Source organism: Myotis nattereri (assembly GCF_964212035.1).
Source record: "Myotis nattereri genome assembly, chromosome: 15".
NCBI classification, from domain to species: Eukaryota; Metazoa; Chordata; class Mammalia; order Chiroptera; family Vespertilionidae; genus Myotis; species Myotis nattereri.
This window is the reverse complement of record NC_138090.1, coordinates 31,421,116-31,437,124: the sequence shown is the minus strand read 5'-3', so window position 1 is coordinate 31,437,124 and position 16,009 is coordinate 31,421,116. Positions and strand designations below refer to the sequence as shown.

The 16,009-nt window shown below is 48.7% G+C and overlaps 1 protein-coding gene across 3 annotated transcripts in view; it reads left to right on the top strand.

Moving 5' to 3' along the window:
- Positions 1-16,009, top strand: part of PEPD (peptidase D) — a 117,643-nt gene that overhangs the window by 37,365 nt on the left and 64,269 nt on the right. For all 3 annotated transcript variants that reach the window (XM_081107870.1, XM_081107872.1, XM_081107871.1), the window contains 3 exons: positions 5,136-5,180; positions 14,389-14,464; positions 15,354-15,400. In XM_081107870.1, the coding sequence (XP_080963996.1) occupies positions 5,136-5,180; positions 14,389-14,464; positions 15,354-15,400 (168 nt within the window). The remainder of the gene's footprint in view (positions 1-5,135; positions 5,181-14,388; positions 14,465-15,353; positions 15,401-16,009) is intronic.

The window sequence follows — 16,009 nt, the reverse complement described above, 5'->3', positions numbered from 1 at the left end:
ATTATTATATCTACTTCATGAATTTTCCATTTTATCAATATAAATGTTCTTTCATTGTGTGTAGTAAAAGGCTTATTTTGTCTGATGTCTTTTTTGGTTTCTGTTTGCATGATACAGATGCAACTTGACTTACAATGGGGTTAAATCCTGGTAAACCAGTATAAGTTGAAAATACATCTAATACACTAACCTACTGAACAACATACTGGTAGCTTAGCCTATCTTAAATGTGCTCAGACCACTTACATTAGCCTAAAATTGGGCAGTTGTCTTGAGTTTTATCTCAAAAAGTAATTGCCTTTCTCCCTTTCTTCTCACCAGGAAGCAGTAGACACAGATGTGGGTTTTGTAGACATGATGGGGGGCAAAACCACAAAACACAATTTCCAAAATACAATGGCAACACAGTACACTGTCGAGTATCAATTGTTTACCCTTGTGATCATGTGGCTGACTAGGAGCTGTGACACACTACCAATGCCCAGCATCATGAGAGATATTGTACTGCGTGTCAGTAGCCTGGGAAAAGATCAACATTCAGAATTTGAAATACAGTTTCTACTGAATGCTTATTGCTTTCACACTGTCATAAAGTCGAAAAATCATGTCAAACCATTGAAATTTGGGGACCATATGTATATTTTTTCCCATCCTTTCACTGATTTGTCTTTGAATCTATAGCCTCTTTAGCTCTTTACCGCATCTACTGTGAGGATGAAGATCATTATTAGCAGACTGTCGACATTTCAGAAAACGTGGACATCACTCTGAAGGGGGGACACACAGTTATTGTAAAGGGTCCTGAGGCACCCTTCAGAGGGACTTCAATCATGTCAGTGCAGAACTCAGCCTCCCTGGAATGAAAAAGAAGAGGCTCTGTGTTGACAAATGGTGAAGTAGAATGGCTACCGTGCACTATCTGCAGTCATGTACAGAGCATTACCAATGGTGTTATACTGGGTTTCTGGTACAAGATGAGGTCCGTGTGCATCCACGTCCCCATTAACATGATTATTCCGGAGATTGGTTCTTTTGTTGAAATCAGAAATTTCTTGGGCAAAAAATACATCTACAGGGTTTGGATGAGGTTAGGTGTTTCTTGTTTAGTATGTTAAGCCCAGAAGATGAGTTAATTCTTGAAGGAAATGACATTGAACTTGTATCAAATTCAGCTGCTTTGATTTAGCAAGCCAGAACAATTAAAAAAGGATATCAGAAAATTTTGGGATGGTATCTATGTTTCTGAAAAAGGAACAGTTCAGCAGTCTGATGAATATAGAGATCTAAGTTGTCTAGCTATAGAAATAGCAAGGTGATGATTCCTCAGACTTATCTGTGATATTTTAAAGATGCAGTAAGAAGCCATATATTGGGGGGAGGGGGATAATAAAATGTGTCTCTTTAGAGCATGTAGTTGGTTCATATTTATTTTTTTATTTTTTTTTAATATTTTTTATTGATTAAGATATTACATATGTGTACCCTCTACCCCCCCCCCCGCTCATCCCCTCACCCCCCCCCCCCCCCGTTGTCCGTGTCCATTGGTTAGGCCTATATGCTTGCATATAAGTCCTTTGGTTGATCTTTCCCCCTTGCCCCCACCCTCCCCTACCTTCCCTCCAAGGCCCGACAGTCCAATCAAAGCCTCTCTGTCTCTGGATCAGTCCTTGTTCATCAGTTTATGTTGTTCATTATATTCCACAAATAAGTGAGATCTTGTGGTATTTATCCGCTCTCCAGTTCCATCCATGCTGTGGCAAATGGTAAGAGTTCCTTTTTCTTCTTCCTCTTCTTAAAGAATACCTTTCAGCATTTCATTTAATGCTGGTTTGGTGGTGATGAACTCCTTTAGCTTTTTCTTATCCGTGAAGCTCTTTATCTGACCTTCCATTCTGAATGATAGCTTTGCTGGATAAAGTAATCTTGGTTGCAGGTTCTTGCTATTCATCTCTTTGAATATTTCTTGCCACTCTCTTCTGGCCTGCATGGTTTCTGTTGAGAAATCAGCTGACAGTCGGATGGGTACACCCTTGTAGGTAACTGACTGTCTTTCTCTTGCTGCTTTTAAGATTCTCTCTTTATCTTTTGCTCTTGGCATTTTAATTATGATGTGTCTTGGTGTGGTCCTCTTTGGATTCCTTTTGTTTGGGGTTCTCTGCGCTTCCTGGACTTGTAAGTCCATTTCTTTCACCAGGTGGGGGAAGTTTTCTGTCATTATTTCTTCAAAAAGGTTTTCAATATCTTGCCCTCTCTCTCCTTCTGGTACCCCTATAATTCTGATGTTGGTACGCTTGAAGTTGTCCCAGAGGTTCCTTACACTGTCTTCATATTTTTTGAATCTCTTTTCTTTTTTCTTTTTCGGTTGGGTATTTTTTGTTTCTTTGTATTTCAAATCTTTGACTTGATTCTTGGGATCCTCTTGTCTGCTGTTGGATCTCTGTAAATTATTCTTTATTTCAGTCAGTGTATGCTTAATTTCTAGTTGGTCCTTTTTCATGTCCTCCATGGTCTCACTATACTCCTTGAGGGATTCATTAAATTTATTGGCAGTTTCCATAAAATTCTTGACAAACCTTATAAACGTGGCCTTGAACTCTATATCCAGTCGTCTGGCCTCCTCCGTTTCTGCCAATTGTGACCTGTTTCTTTGTCTCTGCATTTTGGCTGCTTCCCTGTGTTGATAGAGTGGCCCTGCGCGCCAGGTGTCCTGTAGGGCCCAGTGGCTCAGCCTCCCCAGTTACCTGGGGTGGACACTCTTGGTGCACTCTTGGTGCCTTGGTTGTTGTAGGATCACTGGGAGGAATTGACCTCCAGGCCAATTGGCTGTGGGAAGCAGCTGTGTCTGAAGTGGGAGAATGGTCCCCCTCTGACCACTGGATACAGTGGCTCCTGGATCTAAGGAGGTGCTAATTCAGCCCCTGCCTGAGGCCACACAGCAGGAACTACGAAGAGGCTCAGCTGTGAAGCAATGCAAGCCGCTGCGGGGCCTTGGGCCTTCTCTTGGAAGTTCCGGGTCTGCCTGGCTGGGCTGTAGTTAGGTACATTCACATGCAAAAGCCTCTGCAGCAGCCTGGGTGGGGCGGGGTCTCAGGGAGTCAAAAGGGCGGAGAAAGAAGCTATGGCTGATTCTCCGCGCCCGGAGTCGCGCGTCTCAGTGTCCGGGTAACGGCTGCAAGCACCTCTGAGGGAAATCCGCCCTCAAGTTCGCCCGCTGCCGCCTGACAGAGCAGCCTCTCCCCGTATGAGTCCTGGGTCCCCAGAGACTTCCCGGAACCGGAGTTCAGAGCAGTCGGGAGCTTGTGATTCAAAAAGACATCCGTGTCCTCAGGTGCCACCCCCTTTCCGTGTGTGCGCGAGCCACCGCCGTACCTCTGCACTCAGCCTCCGCAGCTCCTCTGGCTCTCAGCGTGCTTTTCTTTTCTTCTAGTTGTAGAAATTACACTCAGCCAGCCTTCCTGTTGTTCTGGACGATGTTTGCTCCGTCCTTTGGGATATTTTTCAATTGTTGTGTGAGGCGACTATTTCCCGGTGTTTATCTATGCCGCCATCTTAGTTTCTCCTGGAAATGCTTCGGTTCATATTTATTTTTATCCATTCTGCCAATCCCTGCCTTTTAATGGGATAATCTAATCTATTTACATCTAAAGTAATTACTGATAAGGAAGGGCTTTCTTCTGCTACTTTGTTATTTTTTTCTGTATGTCATATGTTGTTTTGTTCCTCAGCTTCTTCGCTGCTACTTTCTTTTGTATTTATTTGATTTTTTGGTAGTATATGGTTTTGATTTCTTTCTCATCTCCTTTTCTGTATGTTTTAGTTATTTTCTCAGTTGTTACCCAGGAGATTACAAATGACTTCTTAAACTTACAAGTAACAATCTAGTTTGCATTAATGTCAACTTAATTTCAATAGTATATAAAACTTTGCTCCTGTATACTTCAATTTCTCCCCTCGTTTGTGCTTTTATTGTATACAGATTACATCTCTGTATATTTTGTGCTTATCAACACAGATTTACAATTATTACTTTATGTAGTTGTCTTTTAAGTTAGATACGAGAAGAAAAGGTATAAAAAGAAAAAAAATTCGTTTATACTGTCTTTATACTTGTTCATGTAACTACATTTACCAGTGCTCTTTTTTACTTCATGTTGACTTATATTACTCTCTATTATCCTTTCATTACATTTTGAAAGGTTTCCTTTAGTATTTCTTGTAGGGTAGGTCTCCTAGCAATGAATTCTCTTGGTTTTGTTCATCTGAGACTATTTTAATTTCTGCTTCATTTTTGAAGCACAGCTTTGCTGAACATAGAATCTTGGTTGACAGTTTTTTCTTTCAGCATTTTGCATATGTCATCCCACTGCCTTCTGACCTCTGTAGTTTCTGATAAGAAAGCAGCCACCAATCTTTTTTTAAAAAATATATATTTTTATTGATTTCAGAGAGGAAGGGAGAGGGAGAGATAGAAACATTAGTGATGAGAGATAATCATTGATCGGCTGCCTCCTGCATGCCCCCTACTGGGGATTGAGCCCACAACCCGAGCATCTGCCCTGACCAGGAATTGAACCATGACCTTCTGGTTCATAGGTCGACACTCAACCACTGAGCCATGCTGGCTGGGCAGCAGCCACCAATTTATTGAAGATTCCCTGTATGTGATGAATTACTTTTCTCTTGCTACTTTTAAGATTCTCTCTTTGTCTTTTGTCAGTTTGATTATGATGTGTCTAGGTGTGGAGCTCTTTGAATTTATCCTATTTGGAGTTCATTTAGCTTTATGCATGTGTAGATTAATGTTTTTCATTAAATTGGCAAAGTTTTGGGTCATTATATTTTTCAAATATTCTGCTCCTTTCTCCGTTTCTTCTGAGACACCCTTTATGCTTGTATTGCTATACTTGGTAGAAGAAGCTAAACTGTCTGCCTAGCAAGGATGGAAGATGGCAGCTTGTTTCCCAACTGATTGCACTACATGTCTGCTGCAGGAATAAACAGCAGCCTTATATGGGCCAGCGAGTCATTAAATTAAAGTTTGGGGCCCCCTTTTGGTCATGTATTGAATGAGGTATTTCTTGCTGGGAGATGATAGACCATTGCACTAATGAACTTGATTTGCTTTTCCTCTGTAGGTTCAATGTCAACAATACCATTCTTCATCCGGAGATTGTGGAATGGTAAGTACAACCTGTGGCTACCTTGACTGTTCATTGTGCTCAGCTCAGGAAGGTGAGAGACCCCGCTGTTCCTGCTACTCCAAGTCAGAGAGCCCAGCAGACAAGCCAGTTCCCAGGTCTTTTCTCAGAGTCTTCTGTCTTCTTTGGTTTTTTGTTTGTTTGTCAGTTGGTTGTTTTTTTGAAAGAGCATGAGTCATTTGAATGTCAATTAAATTTAACTTATCTTTTCCTTTATTTTCAGTCTTTTGAAGCTCCTACTAAAAATAAGCCAACCGTTTGTAGCTCAGTTAAAGTAGATAGTGAAAAGACTAAAAATAAATATCTTACATATGATCAGAAAGGTAAACATGTTTTCCTCATGTCATGCATCTAGAGTAGTTGGCATCCTATTATACCTACTTTCTTCCCTTGGTGATGTTGACAGCCCCTACCTGCAGTATAACTGGTTTCTGGCAGGTCAAAGCAGGACAGGCTTCCTCAGGTTGGGCATTGCCTTTGTGGACTCTGGAAGTGGCCCTCCAACCCTAACCCTACCCTAACCCTGTGCCGTTAGTTTTCTTCCTAACCGTCAAGTTGCTCTTCGATAGCACCAAAATGTTTTTATTTGCTACATGTCTGCACTTACTCTGAATGTAGGAGAGTAGTAAGGCAGGGCCTTTGCCACCTCATCACCTGACTGGGAGGTGTGTAGACTCCTCACGTCTGATCCTAAGGCCATATGGTCACCTTTCCTCATCTGTTTGGGAGGGCTTGCTCACCTAGTCTTGGAGCTTGGGAACACTGTGGTTGGTGAAGTTGGGGAAACATGGAGCAGGGGAGGAGAGAACTTGTTCAAAGGCTGGAGATGAGAAAGGGAAATCGCCTTGCGTGTCCCACGTAGAGCCACACACTGGACAAGTGCTTGGAGGGTGGTTGGAGAGTTGGGCAGGGGCTGGGTCGGCTGTGGTGACAACTTTGACTTCGTCTTGAGCGAAATGGGAACCAAGGAAAACCTTTGACATATTTAAGCAGAATGGTAGGATCAGGTTTGCATTCTAAGAAATCATTTTGGCTTCAGGCTGGAGACTCAATTGTAGGGCAAGGGTGGGAACAGGTTGCCAGATAAGAAGCTATTGCAGGTTCTAGGTGGCAGTGGAGGGTGGTGGGACAGAGTTGAGAGGTAAAGCGTCAGTCAAGGGGAATGCTCCCGAGAGGAATCTACTGTGACAGTTGCGTGAGGGGGAAGTTGAAAGTCACTCTGGGTTTTTGTCCTGAACAGCTGGAGACTAAAGATGGCGATGGCTAGGAGGGGCAGGTTCTGTGGCGTGTGTTGATTTTGAGTCAGGGGCCAGTGATTGGGTCGGAGGTGAAGACCGGAGGGCTGTTGGCAGGCATCACTACTGATCCTGGAGGAGCTGGAAGGCAGGCCTGCCAGCTTTAGTGCTGTCAGCAGCCCTGGCCCAGTGCCTGTCATGGCCACACATTCTGAGGGTGGGGCCTGTGTTCTTCAAGTACATGGCCACCTCTTGTTTTTATAAAGTAACAAATGCCTGGCTCGTCTCTAGCCCCTAGTTGACAGAAGAATAAATCCTGGATACTCGGGAATGGGCCGAGTCCACTCACGTTCTACATGTGGCGTTCCCTCATGGCTGCTTACGGTCGATGCTTTAGAGACGGTGGCTGAAAGGCATGCTCCAGCATCTCCTAAGGGATAAGTCATTAGTTCATCACTTTGGAACAAACACACTTTAATTCTAGTGACATTTCCAAGGCTCTGAAGTGGATTCTGCGTTCATAAGAATACCTCCCAACTTTATTAAAGCCAGCGGCAGAAAGGACTCATTTGGCATTTGATGGCAGTAGAACCGTTTTAGAAATGTCACATCGTCCTCACTGCCGCAGGGGTGGGTTTTCATTGCGTGGGTGCTGGCCTCTGTAGGGACTGCAGTCACGCTCAGTGCGAGCCCGGCAGTCAGGATCATTGCCCTCCTAGTCATGAAGGAAGGAGTCTCCGTGGAAGGGGGGCAGGCCCCTCATTTGCAGGAGAGAGGGGCCTTTTCTGAACTTTAAATTATGACTCATTGATGTATCTTTGGGCCCCTGTGTCCTGAATGTTTTTAACACAGTCTGTCTCTAGGCCCCGTAGAGAGAAGCTGTCTGGGGTAACGGATAAACCACCCAATCGGGCAAATACAACCTCTAACCCCAGCCTACTTTGCTTGGAAAGTCACTTAATATTCGGAGCCTCAGCTTCCTCCTTTGTAAGATGGGGATGGAGGGGTTCCTAACTCCCAGTGTGGGAGGGGCCTCAGCCTCTTCTTCTGTAACGTGGGGATGGAGGAGCTCCTAACTCCCAGTGTGGGTGTGTCTTAGAGCATCGGACTGCCCTCACTAAGTATCACCTCGTAAACAACAGGAATTTATTGCTCCCAGTTCTGGAAGCTGGAAGTCCAAGATCAAGGTGCGGACTGGCGTGGTGTCTGGTGAGGACCCACTTCCTGGTCCAGAGATGGCCGTCTTCTCTCTGTGTCCTCACATGGCAGAGGGGACAGGGAGCCCTCCGGGGCCTCTTTTGTAAAGGCACCCAACCCCATCCATGAGGGCTCTGTTCTCATGCCCTGATCATCTTGCAAGGGTCCTGCTTCCTATAGCAAGACACAGGAGATTAGATTTCAGCAGGAATTTCGGAGGGAGACAAACATTCAGTCTAAAGCACTGAGTATCAGTTTCCTCCTACAAAGCAGATGTGGTTTTCCTTGCTGGGTAGCTGAAGAATCCAGTGAGAGCATAAGTTCTGTCACCTTTAGAGACTTCCTGTGTGCAAGGTATTCTGCTAAGCCAGTGGTTCTCAACCTTCTGGCCCTTTAAATACAGTTCCTCATGTTGTGACCCAACCATAAAATTATTTTCGTTGCTACTTCATAACTAACGTTGCTACTGTTATGAGTCATAATGTAAATATCTGATATGCAGGATGGTCTTAGGCGACCCCTGTAAAAGGGTCGTTCAACCGCCGAAGAGGTCACGACCCATAGGTTGAGAACCGCTGTGCTAAGCCCTTGACATGTCACCTTATTTAAAGAGCTATTTTGTATATGTTATAAGGTAGTTCTCTGAGAATCCCCATGCTACAGATGAGAAAACACTTGATTTGCCCAAGAAAAAGCCAGGAGCTGGGCCCAGGCGCTGGCCCTTGCAGCTCTGAGGAGCACCTGTTGGGCGGGGGCCTATCTGTGTGCCAGCTTTTCTCTCAGTGCACTCTTGGACATGCAGGGCTGTCAGAGCCCCCAAACGGGTCTTGTGTGAGGCCATGGACTAGGGGGGGTGGAAGGACAGGGGCTGTCAGCTAGCACCATGCCTCCTGCCACAACAGGCACCCCAGCTCCTGCTTAGCCACTGGGCTGGGCTTTGGGATCCCCCGGAGCCTGTCTGACTGGGAGGCAGCGAGCAGCCTCTGCCCATGCTCCCGAGCTTCCTTTCTCATTTTGTTTGGGTGCCATTCATTTCCTCTTGGTGACTGCTTTATTGTTTTCCATTCTCTCAAGCAGCGCCTTTTTGATTTCCTGTAAATCCCTCTATAATCATACTCTTCCCCACAAACATGAGATCATAACTGATAATGTCTGTTCTTGTGCTGGGTATTGCAGTTTGAATGTGGAGGTCAAAAGTTGAAACTTAATAAGAGCAGGCATCTCACTTCCATAATTTAGGTTGTGTTTCTCTTTTCTTGTTCTGCAGATGATGAAATTGATCTGTAGGTAGGCTGGGAAATGAAAGGAGATGCTTTTGTACTGTCTGAGAGCACCGTGCTTGAATCTGAGTTAAGTTCCCCCGGAAGCATCACAGGAGAGCTAGCATGTCAGCAAGTGCCGTGCGCCTCCTTGGGTTTGAAGTGAGACTGTGAAATTGAGTCATAGGCCGGTTTTAGAACTGGTGATTACACCGAGCAAAGGTGTCTTGTGTGCATTAATCAGGCAGTGGGGTAACAGATCTATTTGTACCCCGTTTCTGTGTTCCAGAGATGGTGAGGTTCAGGGGCAGAGCACACCAGGATCCTGCATCCCAAATTAGAAAAGGCACACAGGTGATGACCTAGATTCTCGATACATATGTGAAAACTATTTCAGTAAGAATACTTTTTGCTGTTTTTGTCTCCAAACATATACTAGTAGGCATTCAACCCAAAGTTAATAAACCCAAGGAAAGTGGGATCCTAAGCACAGTGAGAACTTGAGATATGGTGTGCCAGAAGGCAGGAGCCGGGCTGTGGGGACATCAGGGCCTGGTCCTGGGCGCCTCCCCTGCATGTGGCCCACGTCTGCCTGGCCCCACTCTGGTCCTAGACACGCTGGGCTCACAGCGGCACTGAGCCATCACTACTTCATGGCTCTGGTTTCTCTGAGAAGACTCATTCATTGAGCCTCTTGGAGATTTGTAATTCCAACCAGCTCTTTCTTTGCTGTCCCTGCTGCTGTTCTGGAATTTTACCCTTTGCATCCCTAGGGGTGGAAGGAATGGTCTTGGGGGTCCTGTGGAATTGAATTCCCACCCACCTCTCCCACAGAACCATCCCCCATACATTCATCTGCAGGAGAGACGGAATTCCTGTCCTTTCCGGTGGGTTTTGCTGAACACTGTGGCACTCTGATGCTTAGAAACTGATTTTTGGAAATACTTCAGCTCATCTTGCTACCGTTTTCCTCTGTGCAGCATTCAGACCTCAGTTAATTGATGTCTTCATCCTGGGTTTAATGTCCAGAGGCAGCTTTGTGACCTGTGAATATTTAAGGGGGGAGGGGGCGGGCTAATTGCACAAATGAATCTCTGCCTAGTCCAGTTTTTGTCGTTTCAGGCCTGAGCCTTGGCCCTGCTGCCTTGTACTTGAGCAGCCCCTGGGAGCGGTGATGCTCACTGGGATGGCCAGGAGCTGGGGGCTGTGCACGAGTGCCTGTCTCCACACACAGCAGGCCCTCCTCTTGCTGGGGAAGAGCCCCTGCCTGCTGTCTGACCTCTTAGGTGGCGTCTGTGAGGTCTTGTCTAGAGCCTTGATCCTCGATGCTTCATGGAGGAGGTGGCCTTCTCCTCTCTTAGGGATAGAAACCTTGCAGATCACATTTCTAACCGTGACTTGCCCATCCTTTGGGGCTGAGTGTGACACTAAGCATCCCTCACTCCAGAGGCCACTGGGCCTGCAGGGCGGGACCATGGTGCAGTCCCCCTGCCCTTGCCTTGTTGTGCTCAGGACTAATGGAAGTTGCCTCATCAGGTTCAGGGCAGGGACTTTCTCCTCAAGATGGGGAGAAACTGCAGAATGCTGGAAAGCCCTGTTCACTGCAGTAATCTGAAAAGTTTCCGGTGCTTGTGTCATGGAGATACTGGGCCAGGCTGGTATGCCTGGCGCCGGGGGTGACATCAGGCCCAGAGTGCCCTGTGGGCCGGTGGAAAAGCCTGTGCAAGCAGATGGCTATTTTCAGGGCCTTTAAAACCTGGATTAAATGGGCCAGGCCAGAGCTCGGCCAGCCCAGTCTCTGGAGAACTACTTTTGTGGGATAATTTGCCCTGGTTCAATTTGATATTTTTTTTTTAACATGACCAGAAAATCAGTCCTCTAAAGAAAAAGAAAATGAAAAAAAAAAGGAAAAAGAAAACCAGTCCCGAGAAAATCAGCTAGAGGCCTGGCTTGTCATCTTCCCCAAAGTGGAATTGGAGGAGGAAGCGGGGCTGTGGTCCTCGGCCTCAAATGCCTGAATCTCTGCCAGGAAGAGAGTGGTTTGGACTCTGCCTCCTTTCTCCCTGGGCTGACTGTGAGCTTCTCCTTGCTCGGTGCTCAGGCGGCGGGGAGAGGCCAGTGGAGAGGCCAGTGGAGGGTCTGTGAGGTGGACTCCTGGGGGTCGAACCCTGGGGCTGCTCTTTCCGACCTCTGTGGCTGGGGATGAGGCGGTGGTGGTGGGAGTCTGGGCTGCTGTGCCCCGTCCTGCAGCGTGAGTGACCTCCCACACTGACCTGGTGCACCCCCCTGGGGAGGCCTCCTTTTCTTTTGAAAGGAGGCCATTATCACCTTGCTGAAAGGAAGGTGTTTCCAGCTTTGGTGCGATGCCCAGAGACTATTTCTAAGCAGTTAACTGTGTCTGCTCTAGGCCAGGCACGGTTCTGGCCCTGGGCTGCCGCTGGGGAGGAGACTCAAGTGAAGAAGAGATTACAAGTGTGATTGCTTATGGAGGATTCCTATAGAGTCCAGTGGTTCTCAACCTTGGCTGCACATTAGAACCACCTGGGAATCTTTTTAAAATTCTGATTTCTGGGCCTCATCCTCCGGAAATTCTGTTTCTTTGTTATGAGGTGGGGCCACAACATTAGTAACAAAGAAACAATTTCCGGAGGATGAGGCCCAGAAATCAGGATTTTAAAAAGATTCTCAGGTGATTCTAATGTGCAGCCAAGGTTGAGAACCACTGTTCTAGACGGACTGGGAACAGAGAGCCGCTTAGCCTGTATGGGGGATGGAGGGAGCCCTCCTCCACCTTGAGAAAAGTGCCTTTCTGTGGGAGCTGGAGAATGAAAGGTCACCGAAAAGGCACTGGCAAGCTCCAGGCAGAGGCGCCCTCTGTGGAGGAGCGGGGGTGGGGGCTGGAGAGCCTCAGGAGTCATCTTGTAGTTTTAACTTCATCCTGAGGACATCTAGAGGGCACTGAAGGTTTTGAGCAAGGAAAAGCAAGGTCAGGTTTGCATTTTCTAAAGCTCTGCCCTGTCGGGGAGCAGACAGCCTGGAGGCTTGAAGGCCAGCAGAGGCAGGAGAGGTTGTGCAGGCTGGAGGGAGTGAGGTCTGGATGGAGAGAAACGAGGGTCTGAGAGGTGGTGGTGGTGGATTGACAGTCTGTGGTCATCAGCTGGCTGTGGGAGCAATGAACAGACCAGAGGGAGGTGTCTGGGAGGATGTTGGTTAAGTTTGAAGCAGCAGGGGCTGGCAGAGCTGTGATTGAGATGGGGCACATGGATGGGTGGGAGTTTCTGTCACTGAGCTGGAGGCGCCTGGGGGACCTGTGCCAGAGGGGCTGTAGGAGCTGGGAGAGGGGAGGGCCTGTCAGGGACAGGAGGAGGGGTGCCAGGGGAGGCGCTTCCTCTGGAGTCACTGATGCCTCTGGGTTTGGCAGCTGGGGTGAGAGGGCAGCTGGCAGAGCGTGGGGCAGGGCAGAGGGAGAAGAGGGGCAGGGAAGAGGAGGGGAGGAGATGAGGAAGAGGTTCCAGGTAAGCCAAAAACTGCTCCCACTCCTCTCCCAAGGCAAGCACTGTTTCTGTTCCCTTTCCAGAACTGTGGCTGGGTAGTGGGGGGCGGGGGGTAAAGCTTGGCGAGAGGAGGAGGAAGTAAGCGGGTGGTCATGGAGCTTTCAGTAATAGGGACCAGGTGGATGGAGGGGTTGAGGCTGGGAGCTGAGCCCAGGTGTGTGTGGGAGGAGGGGCTGAGCCTCACCTGGGAGAGGACAGGCCTTCCCTTGTGAGAGGGGAGGGAGGAGGGCATGAAGGGGCAGGGGAAGGGTTGGTTGTTTGAATAAGAGGTGAAAGTCTACCCAACTGCTGGCTTCGGTGTTCTCCGAGTAGATGAGCTCATTCATCTTCTGAGAAGGGGAGGGAGACCCTGAGCTGGGGAGGGGAGAGATCTTAGCAAGGTGGAGAATGTTAGAGTAGGCCTCCTGCATGCCCCCTTGCAGCTCATGGCAGAATTGGGGACAGGTGGAGGCTGTGGGGCTGGAGACAGCTACTGTGCCATCCACTCCCAGACAGGATTTCCCTGCAGCCCCTGTGGTCCTGGAGCAGCACAGACAGGCACGGGCTCTGGTTTGACTCTCACGGAGGTTTGGCTAAGCCTGTGTGGGTAGGTGGGCACAAGGCCTAGAGGTCTAAATTGTTGGCTGGAAGGATGGACCAGGGATCTATGCTGAATAGAGAGGCACTTACCAGTTCCTCCGGCTGGTGCGCGCAGGGCAGCAGTGGGGAACAATACACCAGGGCTGCTGGGTCATCCTGTGAGTGGGTTTGGATCTCAGGAGCCGAGCTGCTCACCTGAGTCCTGTCCATGGCTCTGGACCCTCACCCTCCGGAGCACAGGAACATGCGTCCTGTTCCCCAGGCGGGGTGCTCCCAGCAGCCCGGTGCAGGCACCTTTATGATGGCAAAGAGCAGACTTTTAGCCTCAGTGTCTGCCCCTCCAGGAAGAAAGCAGGTCCATTTGGAAGAAGCTTCAGTGGGCTTGGGGTTGGCCTTTGCTCCATTTCTCTCTGGCTCTGCTGCTCTTGAGGACCTTGAGTGTGTTCCCTTTGAAAGAGGCAGAGGTGGCTTTGTTGCAGGTGGTCACCCTGAGTCAGAGTGCAGGTGGCCATGGGGGATAGCTGAGGACTCCACCCCTCATGACTGGCCCAGCTGCCACTCCGATGCCCGGACCTGCGGTTGCTTGTGTGACATGGTGGAGATAGAAAGCAAGCATTTATTTAGCTTCTCCGTGTGAGTCTTACTTAGGAATGAGATTGATTGCGAAGACCAGAAACCTAACCATATTTGGGCAAATGAATATGAGTTTATTGTGAGGACTCCCTGGAGTCCAGTTGCAGGAAGTGCATTGGGTCTCTCGTGGTCAGCAGGGTCTCTTGGTTGCGCCTCCTCCTCCACATGTACCCTCTCCCTTGCTGTCTCCCCTTGTCTGCTCCTCGTCCTGCTTCTCTCTGCAGACCGCTCTTCCCACACTCACTCCTGCCCCATGCCGCCCCTCCCGCCCTGCCCCAGTCTCGGGCGGGTCTGACCCACATGGTATTTCTGGGCTGCTGGGAAGGAGAGACCTCTTCAGCCAGCTGGGCAGAGCCCTGGGAGGCACACACTGAAGATTCAGGTCTAACAGCCTCGCCGTGTAGATTTTTCCTCATTTTTATGGATGAGGAAACTGGGTCTCTGGGCTTCTTCTACCGCCCACAGCAGCTTCCAGATCTTGGAACTAGAAACGCTCGCACACCTGAGGCTGGCATTAGGTGAGGACGGGCAGTGCTTAGTGTAGCTTTCCCTCCTGCAGTTTGGTGACCCACCCAGCCGCCAGGCAGCCCATTTGCAGCCTAACTGGGCATGACCTGGCCCTGTGATCCTTCCCAGGTTGTGTGGTTGTGGCAGCCCCAGGTCTCCCTGGAGGGGTCCAGCCAGCTCCTGCTGAAAGTCACTGACTCTCCCTCTGTTTTTTCCCTCCCTGAAGCCGGGTCTTTAAGACGGACATGGAGCTGGAGGTTTTGCGCTACACCAATAGGATCTCCAGCGAGGCCCACCGGGAGGTAAGCAGGGCCCCGCTTGTGGGAACGCTGTCTGGTTGGGCTGGGCGAGCTGCATTGCTCTGTGTAGGGCCAGAGGGCGGCGTCAAGATGGACCGTCTCAGGGCAGCTGCAGTCCCAAGTGCCAGTGGAGCAGGCAGGAAATGTCGCTTCAGCCAGTCTCTTTTCTGCTCCCCAGTGGGGACAGGGCAGGGACAGCAGAGGTTAAGGCACCCACCCTCAAGAATTTACCAGCAAGAAGTCCTCACGTCCTGGGGGCCGGGGCTTTCCCTCCTGGTATTCCTAAAGGCCCAGCTCCTTTCAAAGAATCTTTTGTTCTCTCGGGTCCAAGCACACTTATTACTGTCCTCCGTTAACCATCCTCACAGGTCCTTTTCCAGTTTGCATATGGTAAACTTTCATTCTTACGGATGGCCAAGTAATGTTCCACTGTAAAAATGCACCACAACTTTGTTAGCCACTCATCTATTGATGGGCACTGGGTTGCTTCCATGTCTTGTAAATAACGCTGCAAAGAACGTGGGGGCGCGTATATTCTTTTAATGGCAGTTAAACAAAGGAAGCCTTGTAGGTTAGTCCCCGTAGCTCTCTGAGTGTTACATGTTCACAGATGTCCTGATCAAATCTGACCTGCCATCAGCCCACTGCAGATCTGTGCTGGGTATTGATCGGCTTCCGAGTGGAGGTGCGCCAGAGTGGTTAAATAAGCTGTGTAGCTTTTGGAGCGTTTAAAACGTTCTGATTTATCCCATTTTTGCACCATTGTGTGCACATAATGTTCTTTTCGTTTTTTGAAGAAGAGATTCTTTTGAAAAAGTGCTGTCCCGTGTTTATCAGGCGGTGCCACTTCTCTCCTTAATACAAATGTCTTTGCTTAATATCCACCCTCCAGGTGATGAAAGCTGTAAAAGTGGGAATGAAAGAATATGAGCTGGAAAGGTAAGCTGCTGTGTCTCTCTGGGTAAAGATTAAAATGTAAAAACAGTAATTTATGTTCCCTGAGCAAATAGCAGATGAGGTGCCTCAGCGCCGCGGCAGATTGAATGGGGACTATGAGCAGGGCTTGGGCACCGTGGGCAGAGGCCTTCTCCGACTGTGGCCACTTTGCTGGCGCTTGGTAGAGTGTTTGATGGTAATGGTCTGTGATTACTTCTGAGGCTGCTTTAGTGCCTCATCATTTCACTCCCTGGACTTTGTTTGTGCAATTTGCAGGAAACTTTACCAAAGAGCTGCTATTGTGACTCTGAAGGGCGCTGTTGAAACAGCCTGTCATTTATGTGTAAACACGGTCATTATGTCAGCTGCTAGGACAATGGGGTCTCAGGATGGCTAAGTGGCTCATAAAGTGTTCTGAAGAGCTCCACTGGCCTTGGCCTGCCTGTGCAGTGGGGGCATCCTGGGCTGCCCCACCATGTGGGTGTGGCCTGCCCAGTCCTCACCTGCTCCAGGGCCCGGGCTCAGCATGCTGCTGCCAGTGGCATGAGGAATCCCTTGGTCAGACCCAAACTGCTCCAAGGGCTCCTTCCACCCATGTCCTGGGTCACCCAC